Here is a 21,342-nt window from a genome sequence, read left to right as displayed (position 1 = left end):
ATTACATTAACTTACATTAACTTTTACAATATATGTACATGCGCTGTAAGTTATTAATCACAGCGCATAGGTAAAAATGGTTATACAAGCTTTATTGTATGAAGCACTGAAGTGAGACACTTTACCGTAAAGAATAAACTCTAAAAATTAAAAAATTCCACAATTTCCGATTTATTATTATTTAGCTCTCAGCTAGATTTACCTGAATTATGTTGTAATAATCCGAAAGATAATAATCGTCGAAGATAAGTCTTCTTGCAACGTGTGCGACTACCAGAGTGCATCCGGTGATGAGAGGTATTTGCCATCTCATCTTAGGCAGAATTGCGATTATCGACAGGATGCAGGCGAACAAGGGCAGGACGCTTCTTAATATTAGAATTCCTAGACCGAATATCACGGAGGACATTAAACCTATCAATATCCTGGATCGTTTTGAAGTCATAGTCGAGGGCAATTGTGTGATCACCAAAAGTGTCAAAGAGGCGATGAGCATGATCGTCAATGTTGACACTGATACAAGATCGGTCACGTGGAACAATTCCTGAAAAATAAATTAATATTGCACAGGCAATTTTTTGTGATCCCGTCTTCGATCAAATTAAGCACAGTTTATTTTTCACATTTCACGCGAGTTTTCGATATTCCGCTGCTAATATTTATTTAATGTAATTCAAACGGGTTTTATGTTTCCAATATTTTTACCAGCCCAAAATAATTTGAAGCTGATAAATTTAAAAATTGTTAATTATGCAGCGGGGATAGTCAGATATCGATTGAAATGCGATATGGAAACGAACGAAAACGCATGGATGAGAGAGATTGAATAAACTTAAACGAATTTTGTCCAAGTTTTATCGAACTTTTCTCGCAAATGTTGTTAAGACTTAGATACTTTTTTAAAGTCTGGAGTTTTTGTTAGATCTTTTTTTTATGAGTTTTGAATCTAAAAATAAATTTGTTTTGCTCGGCGACTGATTTCACATCTATGTCACTTTTTGTCACCGAAATGCGAGAGAAAACTTTTCGATTTGAGATAAATCACGTTATCAATTTTCTTGCGAATTACTGACTCAAAATGATCAACAATGTCCATTCTCGGAGTTGATCTTAGTACACGGCGTTGTGTGTATTTTCCGTAAATCTATCGGTTTGAACATGCTTCCTCGTTTGTCTCGATCTTCCTGCCTTTGATATCAATATTAATTCTAGGCTCCGTTAACGAAGCCGTGCGGTTCAATTTCAGCACACGGCTTGTTAACTGAGTTCGCAAAGAATACATATATGCACATTGCCAAGAGCTATCTTAGACCAATATCGATTCTTACAAAGAAGAGTTAGATGGAGTTTTAATTGAAAATTAATTACTGTGTCGATCGTTATCCTCTAATCCTTCTTTTAAAGGAAAATTTGGAAAATACAGACATCTTAAATATATTGACTTTTGCAAATAATGATTAAATTCAATATAGCAAGATACAAAAAGTATTTCACGAGAAGATTTTTATAAATTCCAAATTTTTTAAATCCTAAAGTTATACAAATAGATAATTTATGTCAATATACATATAACGAAAATTTATTTTTTAAACAGATTGTTTTTACTTTGGAAATTTATATTGATAAGTAACTGTTATTTAATTAATTTCCAGAAAAAATATATCGTACATTTTGGAATCACCTTATGTCATATGGAATTATTAATTATTAGAATACTTACATGATAGGCGGTGATACACAGAGCACCTAGAGCGATCAGCGAAGCGACGGCAGCAATGCAGAGCGCTCCTGTATAGAGAGATGCCGTCAGTTTTCCCTCGTACTTGTCGCGAAGCTCTTGAAGTTCCTTAACGCCAGCATCGTCGCCCGCACCATCGCCAAGACTCTCTGGAGAAGAAAACGTTGCCATACGTTAGCTTTTCTAAATTATTGTGCACATAAAAATGCGCAGAAAATATCTATGAGAAAGAATTTCTAGATAGAAGAAAAGTCGAGAAATTCGAAATGTCTTGCACAATATATATTGCAAGGCAACAATCGTACTACTAATATTAGAACGAGCGACTTACATTCAATTGTTAATAATTACAAGATTGAGAATCACGATTTTGACTGATTGTGAGAGTGTATTAGGATTTCGAATAAGAAAGTTTTTTACTCAAAAATATACATTTTCGAAATGATAAATACATAGCTCTAGAAAACAAGTGACTGACATCAATCTAGAGAGCGACGTAAGTAGTATGAGCCAACTTATATATATATTAACATTTTTTACATGTAATTTAAACTTTGTCTTTCCATTTTTATACTCTATCAAATTGAAGACCCGAAATTCTGAATACAGTGTATTATTACAAAGAGCAGAGATACATAATGATATTTACTTTAGTGTACTAATCAATACGTTGTGCAATATAGTTTAGACATATTGAAGCTCTATACCGCTTATTGCAGTATAAGTAAACGGTAATAAACTATAATACTGTTTCAGACATAATCCAACAGGAAATTACTGACTTAATACATTTGACTTCTGTTTAGAAAGGGCTTTCACGTTGTAATGCACAGAATTCTAACTAAAGGTTACATGACGTACGTTGCATTGTGGAAACTTCAGTCATAGTAAGGTCTAATTAATTGCTCAGCTCAAACACGAATGAAATTTGCATCATAGATAACATAGTAGATGAATTTATATTAGGCTCTTCAATAATTTTGTGAACGCCTATTAATTGTAACGACACATAATTAATTATGTAGTTCATGTTAGGCTTTATATATTTATTGTACTATAAAATTTGCGCATAATTTGCATTACAATGGATGATCTTCGATTGTATGCGCTAAAATATGCATATAATAGATTATGTATACATTTAGATATATGAGACTATGTTATTTTCTATATTTTTTCCATATATTTATTATATGATACTGTATAATGTATTATATAATTTTCATATTTCCAATTTTAATGTATATTTACATATCTGTATATCTGTATATTATTGCATCAAATATTTTGCAAAGAATGTAACAATATGTAAAAAAGTCTTTGCGATTCGTCAAGAGTCGTTAAATTTTTTACAGCTTTTTTCGCAAAAAAGTATGTATACATTACTGTGCGTGTTTTAACAATCAATTCCTTTTGTCGTGCGAACGATGGGTAACGGCGAGCATAAATTAATAGGCTTAGGACAGTTAATTGGAAGGGGTTTAAAGAACGAGTAGAAGATTAAGATCGATGCGTAAGAATTTGGAGTGAGCACAAACATAATTACACTGATCAATAATTATAATTTTCATACTTAATTATAAACAGATAAAAGAAATAAAAATAAAACTGAGGACGGAATAATTTTTATAATAATATACAGAGAAGTAACATAAAATTTTGTTTGATCTTAAGTTAAAGAAAATAAAATATAAATTCGAGAAAAAATAGAATGAATCCTTTGTGTGTAATTTAAAAGGTATCATAATACTATTTTAAAAAGGTTATATATTTTTACTTATTATTATCAGATATTTATAGAGATAAATGTGGCATTAAAATTTGATTATTGGCTGCATTTTAATTCCAAATAATATTTAGAATTAAAATGCAGTTAGTCATATTTTTTTGTAAATTGTATCTTTGTAAGCGCGACAAAAAGATCTCATTTAATATCACGAAGTTTAAAGGGTAATGTGCGTAACGAATATTGCTTTCGTGTAATTTTGCACGATAAGGGAATGCGTGTCAAGTTATAAGGCAAACTGAATTGCTCCACATTCTTCACAAAACGTTTCTCCTTCGTCTTTTACCACCTTCATAAAAATCCTAACACTTTTTATTGTGCGCTGTATTTTCGCCAATAGATGTTACTGTCTTCATATAGAATGAAAAAAAGACTCGATTGAATCAATCAGATTTTGTTAGTTTGATTGACAGTCTCCAAAATAGCACTCTTGTCAATATCGCGATCCTCTTCTTTGATAAATCTTCTCGATAGAAATCTGATATATAAACGATATGCTAAGAGAGAGCAGTTTGATTATATTTAATGATACATAAACAAGCCTATTAAATCTGACTGGCACGCTGAGTGCAAAGGATTTCGACAAAGTGCGCATGTGTTCATCAGTGAGCATTTACATTTTTATTACAATATGTAAAGTATTTCATAGTACATATTTATAAACTTTTGAATATTATATCGTAAATCCGCGTATTATATACACAAAATATTTATTTCAAATTTATATCTGTATTGTCTTTATATTTAAAAAAAATATTATTTTGCATTCTTTGAATTTCAGTATTTCAAGTGAATACTTTGTGCGGTACTCATTGTTATTTTAAAGCGATTCATTCAGTCCAGCAAAATATTATTCATTTTATCTCACTAATTTCATCCAGTTTTGAATGCTGTTATATCGTGATTTTCCATCAGATTTTATTACAATAATCTTGCTTTGTCTTTTAATCTATTTTTTTTATAGAGTTTAATCTGCAATTTGTGAATATTTGCAATATTTCTAATCAAATCACGTACGATGAAGAAGGTGTAGTCACGCTTCGCACGACTGTGATATCTACTACGAATGCATTAACTTAATTGATCGAAATTGTCGTTGTTGCCGACTAAACGAATCAACCTAATCCGCTAATGAAACAAGTCGCATTCAGACACGCGATCGCTGCTAGCTCGCGATCGATAGCTAGTAGTTCGATGTTATTCAAGGGCGGTGGCGTCGGCGCGGACGTTGGCGTCGGTGATCCTAATTAGTCACTGATCTTTTGCGCGGAATGTGCAATTAGGCATCTTGTTAAATTGATCGTGACGCACACGAAATTATCATTATTCTGCTTGCGATCGTTACATGTGTCCTACGTGAACGTCGCATTATTTCCATAATTCGTGATGCGTAAATCACGATAATATTACGTGACAAGTAACGTAATATTATACAACTGATATTATAATGTGATAATCAACTAAATGAGATAATAATGATAATAAACAGAGCGTGACAAAAATAATATAAATTGTATTACATATATAACATTATTGCATCTATAATAATATACTGCTTAATTCTTGCTTTCTCGTACCAGATTTCCTTCTAACGTAATCAATTTTTGTGAGAAATTTTTTAGACATTGCTATTAATATAAATTTTATTCACGTTAGACTACATTAACGTTTTTATTTCATTTACGGATATTCTTTGTAAAATAGGAACTCTACAACATTTCATCGCAATGTTCTCATTAATTGGATGCTCACTTTTTTTCCTTCTTTCTCGCTTTCTCTCTCTCTCTCTCTCTCTCTCTCTCTCTCTCTCTGTCTCTTCTTTTTGCCACGGATCATCACAATTCGCTACGAAATGCAACGGTGTGGCTTGAATCGCAAAGAATTTTCCCGATATGGATGGAATAGTTCGCCCTTCCTCCGCATTCATATAACTTTCAATACCTTTCGCTCACCACCGTTCGTCACTCATACAAAGCGTGTCCGTATGAAAATTGCGAGAACATCTTTTGCAAGACTAGCTCCACGTGAATCTGAATTTGTATGTTGCAATAATTTTATAGTGATAAATAGTACTAATTTTAATACAGATGTAATATCTTTCTGCTAAAATAGATTTATAATTTAATAAAACAAACTTGCAGCTTTAGAGACATTTTACAATTTTTACCCTAGTAAATATATAAATTAATTATGTTATTAAAAATTACATCCGTACTAAAATTAGTCGGTTTCATTATTATACAAGAGAAAGTCAAAAGTAAAGGGATATTTTCAATTAATTTTCAATCAAAAAAGTCCCTTTACTTTTTGATTTTTCTTAGTACAATTGCTTCTAAAGTAATTTAAAGTATTATTTATAATTAATCTTGAACAAAAGTTCAAGATAAATAAGCTTTAAAAGCTTACCATATTAATTATTCCAATACTTAGAATCCACAACAATTCTTATAATAAAGTTCTAAAGCGGATTTGTATGCCGACAAGTGCAATTTGCTTGTGTCTCAATTAACTCTTTCAAGTTCATTGTTGCACGACTATTACCGTTAATATTGTCTTGAGAAACTCAGATCGGGCGCAATTAGCGCGTTGTCCGCGAAGCAGATTGCGCAGCGTTGCTTTAACGCAGAGAAACGCGTCTTATCATCGCCTCGTGTTGATTACGAACTTCAAACCTCTAAGTTTCGCGATTGCGTCGATTCAGCAATTATTGAACTTTGCATGCTGCGCTGATTTCGCGTTTTCCGCTCGCAACAGTTTTCCACACCACAGTGTGCGAATTTAATGAAGGATGTAACATTGACGCGAGATACGAATAAATGTAAAGCATATATGAAATGTGAAATGTGGAAAAGTCAGCCAATTTTTCACTTTTATTGTTGATTTCGACGGCAACTACGATTTTATTATATCATACAATTTTTTGGAGCTTCAAATGTGCAGCATTTTTGTTCGTTTCTATTTTGCCTCCAGTATATTCATAAAATAGGATTTTTTTTCGTGTATCTGTTATTCATTTCGTGTATATGTTATTTATTAAATTGTCAGAAAACTGCGCAATATAATAACAATTAAAAAAATATTATTTAAGAAAAAATTATTAAGATTGTTATTTTGCTTATTTATCTCATAATATATTTCTCGTTGATCAGAAATGTATAATATGTCATACATTTGTATTTGTCAAATTGCAATATAAATTTGCCTATTTTTTATGCTTTATTTCTAAAAATAAACTTGTTGCGCTTTTTTATTTTCTCGTAAATTAGTCAGGCTTTCACACACAGCATGACGTTACGAAGAATTGATGGTGGCGACTGACTATGCGTGGATTTTATGTAAATGAAATGTAAACATTATGCCGGAGAACTGAGAAGAAGGATTTTTTCTCAGAATCCTGTAAATGAAGTACGCCGAAATTTCTTCTTCCTTTGTTGTTTCTGTTTCATCAATTTGTAAATCTCTGGGCTCATGACAGGAATAATCAATACTCATGTATCTTTGCCCATTTCAATTTCATTTTTAATTTTTGCAATAATATATTTTTACGTTTCATATAAATCTAACATGACTTGTTTCTTTTCCATAATTTCATCTCTTTACAATCGCATGACAAGAATAAAGAATGTTCTTCCATTTATGTGTCACGGAAATTAAAACACAGATAAAATGAGAAACGAAATTTTTCATATCATCACGAGTGTTTTAAGAAATGAGATTTTGAATTCTCATGTTACAGCATTCTGAAACTTACTTTAGCATTGTTTTTCAATTTTAGAATAGAAAATAATAATAAATAATAATAAAACAATAGTTATATATAATAATAAAGACAATAATTATATATAAATATAAGAAAAGAAATAAAAAGTATAAATAATACAGAATAATGCTTAATGAGCATTATATTGATTTAATATTTAAACTTTCCCAGATTGATAGCAAATTTGATCAAATTTGCCAATCTGTCAGCTAACATTTTGCTTACTGGATTTTGTTTAAATTTTCATATGTGAATATATGTAAATATATATGCACTCATATAAATATAGAGATATATAAATAAAGTGTTTATTTCAATAAAAATAACGTATTTGTTTAACAAAAATTAAAATATGCGGCACTCTGCTAGCAACAACAACATAACAGCTGATAAGTTATTTGCCGTTTTATTTCGTGTTATTTTATTTGCAACGATTGCGTGCAGTGATGTAAGCGAAAACACCCTCATGAATCGAACGCACCCTGGTTCATGTCACGCACGTGCGTCGCTGTTATTTGCTAACAGGTATCTACAAACATGATAAAACGGCTCGTGACACGCGTAGATGGCGTTTCTGAAATAAATACTACATTCTTGTTACGGTAATGCGCTTCTCGTATTGATAAAGTTTTAATATTGATGAAATTGATATCGAGAGATTTTTTTCTCTTCGACGTTTCTTTTCAGTATTATTAAAACATAAAGACATTATACTGTGCTCAATCCTAAAGATAATGTATACGTAATATTAAAGCGGCACTTGTTATTGAAGCAAAATTGACATGGCACGAATATCACATTTTTTTTCCTCTCTTTCTGAATATTATTAATTCTTTCAGCGTGTAATACAGACAGTTTCACGATCGAGTGAATTTAAAACGAAATTTTATTTTGTCACAAAAAACAACGGAAATGTCCAGTACGGTGCGAAATTTTACATGCATAGAACGGAACGGTGTAATTGTGCGAAATCGGGCTGCGAAATGCGTCCGGCCGCGACGATGCAACAATTTTCGCTCGCTGCGAGATACCGATTGTGCACGACGCATGCCGACGCGCATTTACGTCGAACGACCGCGTTTCACGATGTGCCTGCGTATCCGTTCCGACCGATGTTTCCTGCGGTCAACGCCGATTCTCCGCTATAAAAGCCGGCAATAATTGTGGCGCGCTGGCAGCTTCGCGAGCTAATCATCACGCCTGTTCGATAACGCCCGACGAACACAGTTACTCGCGCCGGACTCGATTTTATATTTAATTGTACGCTCGAAGTGTGTCATTAGGTTGGCGGCTACGGCGTCGCGACGCATTATTGTTCCGCGCGGGGATCGTCATTCGGAATTAGCGCTGTATTTAGATGACTGTTGTAGTCTTCGCGCGACAACGCTGTTAATCTTCGCCGTGTTACAGCCTCATTTGTAAATTAATGTATATTAAATTGTGCCAACACTTCTGCGAGTATACGCGAAGTAATATGATTGACTCAATTTTATGTGGAACTCATGTACGACTCATTAGTGATTCTCCGTGTTAGTTTTTTGCGTGAAATTTAGTTTTGAAAAATGGACGAACGACTTGGCAAATTCCATGTTATCAGGTTCGGAATTTCTTTTGTTTTTGCAAATATCCGGAAAAATGTAAGCAATGTGCTGTCAATACTCGTGGCATGCAGCACGAGAATATTTGACATTTTATCCAGTAAATATTTTTTCCTATCCTTTGATGTAAATACATTTTTCTTCGTCGGATAGAAGAGTTCATATCGGATATCAAAAACTTCTTCTCTCTCAAATAAAAGATGCATTGCAAGTAATAAATAAATAAAGCGATATGTTGCCGAATACTTTTTACCGCTTTATGTGACAAAACTTTAATACTGTTGTTGTAACAAAGTTGGGTATGTGTGAGATATCGATCTAAAAATATAGTAGAAAGTTCATCACTAAATCAAATTTTAGTTTATTTTCGTCTTATTTCAAGCTATCAGATATCTCCTCATTCAATAGCATTAAAACGGTCTTAACAGCTCCAAGGTGGTAAAAGCTTTCTACGCGAAACATCGCGTGATACCGTTATCATGAATCTGACGATATTAATACACAATTACCATCCGCTTGTTATTCGAATATTGTTATGCAGGATTATGTTGTAATATGGATAACGTTGTCTGTAGGTTTGCGATAATAAACGGCAATCTTCAAATTATAATCTGGTTAAATAAACAAGCTAATAATATTGATACGCATAATAAGTTATAGTTATAATACGTGTTATACATTAATTTTATATCCGATAATTAAACTCACCCAATCAATGTATTGTAAATTGTAACTTTTAATCGACATCAGTCATTGAAACGAAATTAAAACAAAAGAAAATAATTGTACAACATAAAATAATATTAACTACAACATTTTTCTGCAAGTTTTATCTAGAAATTAGATTTTCTATAATTCCTATTTATCTGTGACGATATAGATCTGTATTTGTGAATTATTCTTGACGTTAAATGTATACGCATTATCTTATAAAAGTTATAGTTCAAGCTTTCATTCGTTATTTTATCCGTTAAAATGATAATTAACACCGATCCGACGAGAAATACCTATAATATATGATATTTCTGCGTATTATCAATTTCTAGAGAAATCGGGCGTTGCAGCTGCCGGCATATGTGCATAGAATCCCTGACGGGTTTGCGTATTTCCCATACGTAACTATATCCGGCCGCCAACTAGAATCACACGCTACCAGCCAACGGAAACCGATAGGAGACTGAATCCGGAAAACGCGCAAAGTGCAAACGTTTATGGCACCGGAGAGGATATGCGGACAGCATTCCCAACAGCTGTGGCCTATCGCCAGCGAGAATTACTTTCAATCTTGGATGAAAGAATCTATCGAGTTGCTCCTCCCAAGTGACTTTCGGTACTTTCGCCTTTCAATTTATAAAACTTTTTGAGAAATAACATTGCAATGACTGTAGAAGCAAAAATAAAATAATATAAAGTGATTAAAAAAAATAATTAAATTGTTTTAAGATGAATTAAAAGACATTTACATTTATCGTTAAATTGGTGCGTTGGCTTTGAACTGTCCGAGAGAGGGAGAGAAAGCTCTGAAATACAATTCATAACGTTTCAGAAATGTTCCTATATTTTGCGCTTTGGTCCGAACCGAGGCTTACTTCTGGCCCGGTGGCTCATGGTCGAATTATGATTTAATTAGTTTGCTTCATTCGAACGAGTTTCTGCCGTCGTGGAAACCGTTGATGGGGAGTCCACGATAACGAAGTATTTTCTCGAAGGGCAAGTATTGACCAAAGATAGAATTTGTTGGCCCTTCTCTTAGCCTCAATCGAGGTTCGTGTCGAGAGCAGGACAACGTTTATCGATTCGGTCTGACCACATCAGCTGCAGTTTCACTCAATAAGACCACCTTACAAACGGAAATAAAAATACTGCGCTAGATGAGACTGCGAAGATAAACTTTCTGTCGCCTTTGTATTCGTTTTTCTTTTCATTTTTTGTTAATAGCGTTAAAAAAGTAGTGTCAGCATGACTCATTTGACGTGACAAGAAAGAATGAATTCATATAAATAACGTGTTAATTTATATTTGATCGTTAATATGTACAAGAATTTATATAGAGTTAAGAAATTTGAATTATATTAAACAATTATTTATAGCCATGGTATATTAATAATAAGATCATTCTGATATTATCACAATTCCTATCATTATCAAGAAGTATTCTTAATGTAGTACTAAGCCGTCTATGAAATTGATTGCGTGCATTTGCTTCGTTATACGAACGCTTATATTGCTAATAGCAAATTGGTAAGTGCTCATACACTGCTTGAAGGTCAATTTCAATTGTTGCTAACTCGGTTCAAGTTCATTCACTAAAACCTCAACTCGTTAATTTTCCATCATTGATATTAGCATTGGTAATGGAATTTTGCATTGGAATTTGCAACTAATCGGATATTCGGAATTATACAATTTATAATTTTGTTCATAATCAAATCGTTCAAAAATTTTAATCTACGTAAACATGCAATTAATTTTCATTTCCAATTATTTTTCAAATAAAATTATAAAAAAATATTAATTTAACTTTCTTAATACATTACATTGAGATTAAATAAATCTTAATTAAGTAATAATTTTAATCAATAAAATATTCACGACATTTCTTGCTAAAATTAATATATTAAGCATAAAAGAATTTTTATATCCATTTCTCTCTATAATATCTGTATAAAAATTTTTTTACAGAAAAAAATAAAATATAAAAGAAAAAAAGAAACCAATAATTAAAGATGCGTTATTTGAATGTTAAAATTGTTACAATTTTTGCGATTTTAAAACTTGTTTTGAGATAAACGCACTTGCTAATTTTTTACGCAAAGATAATCGATCGTATAAGAGAAGGAAGATGCGACATCAAATAGAAGATCACATTGCCGGGGACCGCCAATGTTTGCACGGCACTATCAGTGTTTAACGTATCGTGCATTAAGCGATTGGCAGCGTGCAAATGTGTTTTTACTGCGATGCATTCATATTAGAAATGTGCCGCACTATTTAGGACAGCATAGTAATTTTGCATTTTCATGCAAAAACTAAGTACGTGTGTCAATAGTAAATTATTAATAGTACATAGCACTTGCATAATTATTACGCTACATATATTATATAGTTATTACCTAAAATTTTGTTGAGTTGACATTAATGATTGATACTATCTATGAAATAATAACGCGAAATAAATTTATTATTTTGTTAAAATTTTTTTTTTATATCCATTTAATTCGAATAACACCATAATTGAATTACAAATGCATGTAGCCAGCCGTGCCTCGCAGAATTCTATGAAATTTTCGATTTAGCATTGCTCGTGTACGTGCATGTAACATTATGACCCAGTTCTGCGTGTAATTTAATACATTAAATGCAACGAGCACTAAATCGCGTTGCAAATATTTTACGGACATTTCGACAATTGATGTCAGAAATCTACGCAATTTTCTTTATCGTGTAATATGTTAAAATTCGAAAAAATTCACAAAGCACCAACACATCTGCAGAGATGCCCGTTATCTGATTTCATTTTAAACATAATGTACAGTATGTTTAAAAAACGTAACTGACATTTTTAAAATTAAATTTATATTAACAAATTAAAAAATTACACGTTACACGTTACACGTTGCACGTAAAAATGTAATATGCGATTACATGAGTAAGTTATTCAGTCGTTATCATTGTCAATAACAGCTTGGCATCTCCGTGGCATATCTATCTACTGTAGTGTACTATTATTGACAACGATAACGATTGAACGACTTACTGATGTAGTTGTATTACGTTTTTTGTCTGTATATACGTAATTTTTTTTTACACTTATTAAAGTAACAGAAATGCCTGTTACTAAATTTCACATTTCTTTTAAATATACTGCACCTCAGTTACTTTGATAAAATGTATCGCTTAATGCTTTTTTTATTTTAAATAAAACACAATAAAATATTGCCACGTTACGTTGAATATTTTTTTACACAGATACTTTACTTCGGTTTCTCTGTGCCATTTGCGCGCCGTAAATTACAGCACAAACACTTTGTGTGTGCAAACGTGATACATATTGCACCGTGTAATCCTATCGAATAAACGGAATAAACCTGGTAGAGCAAATACGTTCGTTTAGGCATCGGGTTTATACGCACATCGGACGAGGCTTTACCTACACTTATTGTTAGTTCTCGATTGCGTGCTTCAAATATCGTTTCGCGACCGCAAAGGAATTCCTTCGTAAATTCGCGCTTTGACAAGAAGTATTTTGTTTAGTGAGCGACAGCAATCGTGTTAAAAATTAAATGAGTGCAAAGTCAAGCATATAGAGTTAATATCTTTTAAATAGCGAAAGAGATAATAATATTCATTTTTTAGTTCAAAAATCAAACCTGACATATATAGAGATTTTAAAAATCTATAAAATTAATTTTAAGTTTGATTTGAATTTATTGTGCATTTCAGTGACTTTAAATTTTTTTTTATCGTATATTCGTATATAGCACATGCCATATATTACTTCACTTTTTTACGTAAGGTAATAAGTTACATATTTGCATACATATTGCATGCATATTGACACAGTTCGGTGAAAAAAGTGCTAATTAAAATGAAATAATTAGAATAAAATAATTTACCATAAAATAAAGTCGAGATGGCTATAGCACGACGTGTCGAATGCATCGGCTAGCGCGATAACTGATATATATTTCATTACTCGTATGCGATTTTAAGCGCACGTAAATTTTTTTACACAGCGTGACCGTTGTTGCATCTAGGCATGCTTCCTTGGGGAGAGCTAGCTCGGAAATATGAGATAAAAATGGCTACGCGTAGCGTGTGGCTGGGTTTTTTTTTCAGTGAATCCCTAGTGATACGAGTTCTCTGTTGCAACGCGTTCTCCATTGTGCACGTTATGCTTTGGGCTCATGGTTGAAAGCCTTTACTATGCAATTACGTACACGTCCTTTCAAGGACACGTTATTCGAGCGCTACAATGTTCTGTTCGTTCTGCTCTATTTTTTCAAATCGGAGGATAAAATTACTTGTCATGCAATGCAACGTAAAATTTTTACAGGTAAGATTTCTAAAGAAAGAAATTTTTATACGGGTATAAATAAAAGTTATTTAGCAATTTTATAAATGTGGTTGTGCATTTTGTCCTCTTTTTCTATTTTAATTTATTGATATATTTACTTTTAAAACAAAAATGTATGCGAAGTAGTTTTAATAATAAATAATCTTTCTTTCAAGCTTTTTGATCTAATTTCTAATATAAAGTTATTTATTTCTTAATACATCTTTTTTTAGAAAATTAAAGTGATTGCAGTTTAATTAAAATGTTTTACAACTACAACCTTTCATGTATTAGAGCATAAATGACAAGATTGATGTTAATTTGATTTGGATCAAGGGACCTAACAGAAAATACGAGAATGGATAAGCTCGTCTGATCGAAGAATGTCGAAGAAAGTAGGGTGATAGGCTATCGGATATCAGTCGATTACACAATCGAGGGAAGTCTCGATCGTAGGAGATCGCCAGAATTGACACGAAGTGGCGAGGGCTACTGGTATCGACAGGCCTCGACGATCTGCCGTCAGCACCTATCACGGTTTCAAATCGAGTTTGGTGCTACATTCGCAAAATCTCCTCGTAAATGTAAATCGAGAGACTAGTGAGAGTTTCATTGGCTGATAGCGGTGATATTGTCATTTATGCAAGCAATTTCCGCTCGGAACTATTAACGAAACGCTTGCGTAAAACAGAAAATTACTCCTCGATAAAATATTGTTGCAATAATAGCGATTGTGCATCAAATATTTAAGACAGAATGAAATTAACTTGTTAAATGTTATATCTGATTACAGAAAGGTTCTTTAGCTTCGTCAATTAAATTTTTATAAAATTATCATTGTTCCCTGCTCACCGAACTTATTTACGCCGAAGTTTACCAAAGTTTGTTGCCGTTTAAATCTTTCTTTCTTTTCTGACAAAGAGTTTAAGGGTGATCTAAATAATTACTTCTCGGCGAAATATTGCTGTAATAATAGCGATTGTTTATCAAATATTTAAGACAAAATGAAATTAACTTGTTAAGTGTTATATCTGATTACAGAAAAGTTCTTTTGCCTCGTAAATTAAATTTTTACAAAATTACCGTTGTTCTCTGTTCACCGAACTTACTTACGCCGAAGTTTACTTAAATTTGTTGCCATCTAAATTTTCCTTTCTTTTCCGATAAAGAGTTTAAGAGTGATCTGAACAATTATTCTTGATTTTCACAAAACCAGATATTATTATTATTGTTATGTAACTGTATCATAAATACAAAATTATTACATCAATATTGCAAACAAATGTTATCTCGTTTCTCTTACAGCTATATTAAACCGACGAAATGTATCATCTGAATAATGCAAATAAACTTTTACGTAAAACTGGGATTAATATTGTTGCTGTAACTAAAATTAACGATGTTGTTAAATGTTCAACTTGTTTTATCGTACACATTCTACAATTATATAGAAATATTTAGTTAAAAAAATATAAGACTTGTGATTTTAGAGTTTCGATTTTCTAGAAAATAATAATTCATCGACGAAGATGTAAGATGACAAATCTAATTTTAAAAAAATTCGTACATATTTAGACGATGATTCACGAAGCTCAGCTCTCCGTTTGTTATTTCAAATTCATGATCTTCCATCTGCGCTGCATTTTACAAAATAATCTAACTGTATTTTCAAAAGCAACATTCGTTTCTATTGCATAATAAGCTATTGTATGAAAATTAACTAAATAGTAAAAATAAAAATCACTGTACTCCATTTTTATCAAAATGTTACAGAAATTTTTATCAAAACATTACGGATATTATCATCAGTTTCAATTATTAAAAAATGTAAAAACGAATAACACATCCGTTATATGAAGAAAAATAGATCATTTATTAGTGACACCTGCTGACAACTAAACACGATTTAACATTTGCGGAGTTTGGATTTCTGCACTAGTTCAAGATCGAACGGAAATAAGTTCTCATAATTTACGACGGTGATATTCTCGGAGCAGTAAAGTCGCGCAACGTTTATAATCATTGTGCCGACATTTTGCAATGTTTTGCTTTGAATTCTCGCGTTCCAGTAAAATTTATATCAATGCCCCGTAACTGTATTTATATCGTAACAAATTTAACTCTTAGGAAATCATTAAAGTGTAATACGATTATTAAAATGTCCACAGTAGCAAGAGTGCGGAAGTGAAACTAGCGGCGCGTAATATCACATCAATGAGATTTTCAATGTTCTTTCAATGTTTCTTTCATTCAATTTCATGCACCTGTTGGTTCGTAACCAGTTTAATAACAGCTCTGTAAGATTTTGTATGAATGTTGCATTGGTATGCAGTCATTATTTCAAATACAATTTAGGTTTATAAATTCATCGAATGGCTTTTGTTGAGAGAGAATTGCTAGAGAAATTAATAATTTAACTAACAAACAATTTTACTGGAAACGTTGAAACGGACTGCAATGCAATAAAATAAAAAACAAAGATGTTTATTGGTATAAAAACGAATAGATGGTGTATTGCTAGATTTGTTTAAAAAGCGATTATAAAAGAGATCTTGCGCGAGTCTGTTTAAGATTCAAGAGATAAGAACAAAATTTGTTTGCAATTGAAAACATATTAGAACAATGTTCTACGCAAGCTCAGAGGTCAGAGTGATATCGAGTAGATTCGTGCATTTGTGGTTTAGGTTGTGACAGCTGTCAAAACGAGAGTGGGAAATACGAACACGAGTATGAACATATATCGGTGAGCCGCGAACTGTCAACGAATGATAAACCAGAAAAACTGTCAGTAGATACAAAATGATTAAAATAGCAAACGAACAGGGAACTTCAATGGATATATATATATATATATATATATATATAATAAAATCTCAGTATATTTAATTATTTAGCATTAAATTATGATTTTGAAAAAATTGCGATAAATGACATAAATATTAAAATGTACGAGTTCTAGTCCAAACACCGTTTAAAGCACAATCGATCCACAAACATCCATATTTAAACAATTAATTTTGACTAAAAGTGAAGGCTTCTGTCTCAAATAAATAAAGTCAATAATTTATTTGAGCCAGATCGCGAATATGCGTTTACAAATCACATGAAGAATTGTCACTTCACAAATTAATTATAAATTTTTTTATTTTTTGCTAGATATATAAAGAGACAATCCAGGACGATACTAGTAATATTTGGAGTTTATTGCTACTATCATCACTGCGATTACTATCGTAAATGTCTGTAAGGCCGCGCATGAACTTGCGAGGCAAGATAGAGATGAGTAATGAAAGGATTAAACCCCGTATAAAGCGCTTTATCCGGACAGAAGCACTCGCTTCACCTTGCGCCGCGATCTGGACCGTAAAGCTGCATAAAGCGAAAGCTGCTGTTGTTACTGCTGATCCCGATTTCACACAGCCGCGCGGATGTGGTCTGCACATGATGCGTTTCGCCCGGCGGTTTCCGGAATTACGTATTTTCGCGGCGAGTGCACGGTACGACATCGAGCGTAACCCGCTCGCCGTAACCGTTGGTGTTTATGTAAACGCACACGGTCCCCCGCTATTATTTCCGCGTACATGACGTGATTAATAACCGGCCGAGCGAGGGATCAAAATAAGCCATGGACCGCGCGCGAATTTGGAACTTGGCTCCGCTTTTCTAGACGTCTTATCCGCGCGCGATGACGAATTTAGCGTCCGGTTGAAACATGTGGAATTAGAATGTCTGTCGAAAGTTTATAAATTCACGACAGCACATGGGATATAAATTAATCTTCAGACTGTGCGTGTAAAAAGATGTTCGAATTGTTATATATGCACCGATATTTGCTTTCTTTTTCAATAGATATTGATGATTCAATATATTCAATTATTTACTAGAAATATATAAATATGTGAAAATATATTAATTATTCGATTGTTATACTTGTTGCTAATGTGAGATATGTAATATTATTTGTGGAGCAATTTTGCGCTAACAGAATATTAAATACTCAAAATATTATATCGAGTATGTTACATCTATCTAATCTGAAATTTAATAAATGTAAAGCCGGCTTTTCGCCTTAAAAAACCTTAAAGCCAGATTAAAACTTCCACAACTTTCACACAGGTTTAAAAAGATTTTTGCTTTTTAAGCTAATTAAACTTTGGGAACGCATAACAACAGAGTTCCCCTTCTTATAATTGGGAAGTAACACTCTTCTCTTACGGTACAGGTGCCTTTTGTGTCAATATAACAACGATACTAGGAGAGGTTCGCAAATGCAACATACATATAAGCTAAGCGGCCTTGTTTGCCCGAGAATTGCTATTATGAAACTTGGAAGACGATACAAGACGCTGTAACGTGATTATGAAACACGGGCTTGAAGAGAAGTCGGAGGACCGAATTTCACATGTTGTGAAAATGTCAGCGCGAAATATCGGTAATACCGCTTTCCTATAGCCGCGTTTTAAATCCGTGCTTGAATTTATGCACGCTCGTTTATCCCTCGCAAAAAATCTCGCGACTCACGGATAAAAAAAAAAGCAAAAAACGAAAAGATAAAATGGTCGGATCAAAGAGTCGCGAGAATTAAGCGCACTCCTACGCGATGATATTTGAACAAGTTTTCTCTGCTGTTACGTTTCTTGCGCAACTATATTTAGTGTATAAATATATCCAGTACGAACAACTATTTATTAAAAACACGAGAAAACACATTCGCGCGCGCTTACGTGCAGTCTCGTTTCGCGGCATCAAGTGGATGCGCATAAAATTATGCGAGAGCGCTTTTGCCGAGAGACGTTTCGCGAAGCGTCTATGACAAAAAAAGCGTTCTTCATGACGACACGCCATCGATACACCACATCATTATTAATAAACGCTATAAGTACTATAAATAGATTTGTGCAAAGTTTTATTTGGTTTCGCAGATTCTCTGCCTGTTCTTGCGTTATTTTAAATTGTATTTCAACTTACTGCAATTACGCTACATTATGTGCATATATGTGACGTTTCTTAATAATATCACGATTACCAGACCTCACGTTTAAACAAATGTCAAGTTTAAATGGTTAACAATAAAGTCTTGAATAAAGATTAAATCCGATCAATGATTGCTTTCGATTCGTTCATATATTTACGAGCAATTTAACTCATTGATACGTCTCACACGTCATTGCCAGAAATAAAAAGGTTTCAGTGATTTTTGATTCAGTTTATGCCTGCGAGTTTCTAGATTAAATTGTCTTTTGAAAAGTTTCGCCGCAATCAACTGCAAATTTCGATGCAATTTTTAACAATATAGAAAACGTTTTAACAAACTGTCTTTTATTGTTAATGGACGACTTTTTTCAAATAAAGCTTTTCTGAACGATAATAAAACGATAATAAAATTGTAATTTTCTGATATTACGCCGAACGCTCGCTTCTCGTTTATATTTTCCAAATTTATTCGTGAAATAAAAAGATACGCGTTCAGTATGAGCTGTCGTATTGCATAATAAAAGCACTTTTTCATCGTAATTATATATTGTCAAGAGAAATCCATTATGTAATCTTTATGTAAAATTATGATATTCGTGTAACATATTTTCATATTGCATATGTTCATCGAATTATAAATCAAGCGTTGCATTAAAAGTTAGAAGTAGCATAATAAATTACAATTTCAAGTTGGGAAATGATTCCTAGTGGATATCACGCAACTCAAACTTGATACAACAACGTTGCTGAACTCTGTAATATATTGCTACTAAATCTTTTTCTTGTTCTAAATGATCACAAAAGTTCTTTTTTGAAAATGCGTTATGTTTCTATGCATTAAAGTATCTAATTAAATTTAAGCTCAGGTGCATCTCATTAACATTCAATTTGCTATTTAAATAATCACATGTATGTAATAAAATTTAAATATAATATGAAATATAACTGCAGTATTATCGATCAAAATTCAACCAATAAAAATTACAAAAAAATTATTATGATATTCGATAAATAATTTTTAATTAGACTTCTGTAATTCTTATCAAATTAGCGTAGCTTTAGCAGTTTTAGTATGCTATTGTATCAAGTATTTTGGTTGTAATATACAACTTCCAGCATAAATTTTTCTTTTCGTTAAAATTGTTCCTAAAATTTTAACAATAATCGTAATAATCTAAGCTTTATCTTTTTACATAAAAAATATATTGTGTTATTACTAGCATTCAATTAATCTCAAAGATGCTCAAGCAATAATTACAATGTAGAGCATTAATATCTCCTCTTACAATTTTGATAATAATTAATAATAAATTGGTAGTTTGTATTTTGATCTCTCGTGCAATACGTTGGTAATAAGATACCTAACCTAACCGCAAAGTACCATTACAAAAATTTAATTCAAATTTTTAGAATAAATAATTACGACAGATTACTTTATGCAATTTCAACCGGGATCTTTAAATATTTAGGAAGATTATCATTACCTTCTTCTTCCATCTTCGCAGGCGAGATTCCCTCAGGCTTGGCCTCGATCCAAATTGGCTTCCTTCTCCGTGTCGAGTATCATCGGCGGTGCAACGTCGTTTCTCTCACGCACATTTCACATTCTTCGTGACATTCGCTCATCCGCTACGCGTTGTGCGGTGTGTTTCCGCGAACTCTGAATCTCTCCTGAATTTATCATCCAAGAAAAAAACGCGATTCGTTTTTACGCTACCGACACTCACCCTCGCGCACACTTAATTCGGATTCGGATGTTAGCGAATTTAATACGCGCGTGCAAATATTTATCGGACACTCAGTTCAATTAAAATTTTGACTCCGTAAATTTTTGCGTTGTCACCAGGTGTACAGCCTCGTTATATATTTATTAACCGTTCCTTTATTCTTAATCTAGTTTTCATTTTTTTACTTATTTCTCAAAAAAAAAATGTCGAGAAACATTTTTTCGCAGCTTATCATGGCGAGATATTTTCTCACACTTCTCAGACAATTTTTATTTGCCGTAATTAATTCTTGACTAGACATCAAACTGAAAGTTTATTGTTTAAATGTAATAAAAATTTGATTTGTTTTCAGTATTTTTAAGACCAATACTTTTGATTTGATAATCCGTCAATAACCTCTTTATTCGACCGTTTCCGCAGACGTGAAGCCCGCAACTGGTGGCTGAATTGCCACGCCGAGATCGCCGAGAGAAACTTCCCTACAATCCCTTCGCGATAACTCTGTAGTAAAGCTGCGCGAAAGCTCGTCGTCCGTTACGTTTCTATTTAAGCCGAGAGAGGTTGCTCGCAATTTTGAAGCAGTTTGCGCGTTTGCTCGCCTAAAAGGAATAAAGTTTATAATTTTTGTGTATTAATTTGTATCTTTTTTTGCACTCCAACATTGGCACTTCTGCTTCTTATAGTTACTTTTCTTTGAAGAATC

At 32.6% G+C, this 21,342-nt stretch overlaps 1 protein-coding gene across 2 annotated transcripts in view; it reads right to left on the bottom strand.

Annotated features, from left to right (window-relative positions):
- Ac76E (adenylate cyclase type 2 Ac76E) overlaps window positions 1-21,114 on the bottom strand; it is a 38,595-nt gene extending 17,481 nt beyond the window's left edge. For both annotated transcript variants that reach the window (XM_012364686.2, XM_012364687.2), the window contains exons 1-3: window positions 20,397-21,114; window positions 1,721-1,887; window positions 203-544 (exon numbers count right to left, since the gene is read on the bottom strand). In XM_012364686.2, the coding sequence (XP_012220109.1) occupies window positions 203-544; window positions 1,721-1,887; window positions 20,397-20,409 (522 nt within the window). In that variant the 5' untranslated portion in view covers window positions 20,410-21,114. The remainder of the gene's footprint in view (window positions 1-202; window positions 545-1,720; window positions 1,888-20,396) is intronic.
- Window positions 21,115-21,342: the final 228 nt, after the last annotated feature.

Source organism: Linepithema humile, chromosome 5, assembly GCF_040581485.1.
Source record: "Linepithema humile isolate Giens D197 chromosome 5, Lhum_UNIL_v1.0, whole genome shotgun sequence".
In the NCBI taxonomy this organism is placed as follows: domain Eukaryota; kingdom Metazoa; phylum Arthropoda; class Insecta; order Hymenoptera; family Formicidae; genus Linepithema; species Linepithema humile.
The sequence above is the reverse complement of the archived record's forward strand: the minus strand, read 5'-3'. Positions and strand labels throughout refer to the sequence as shown.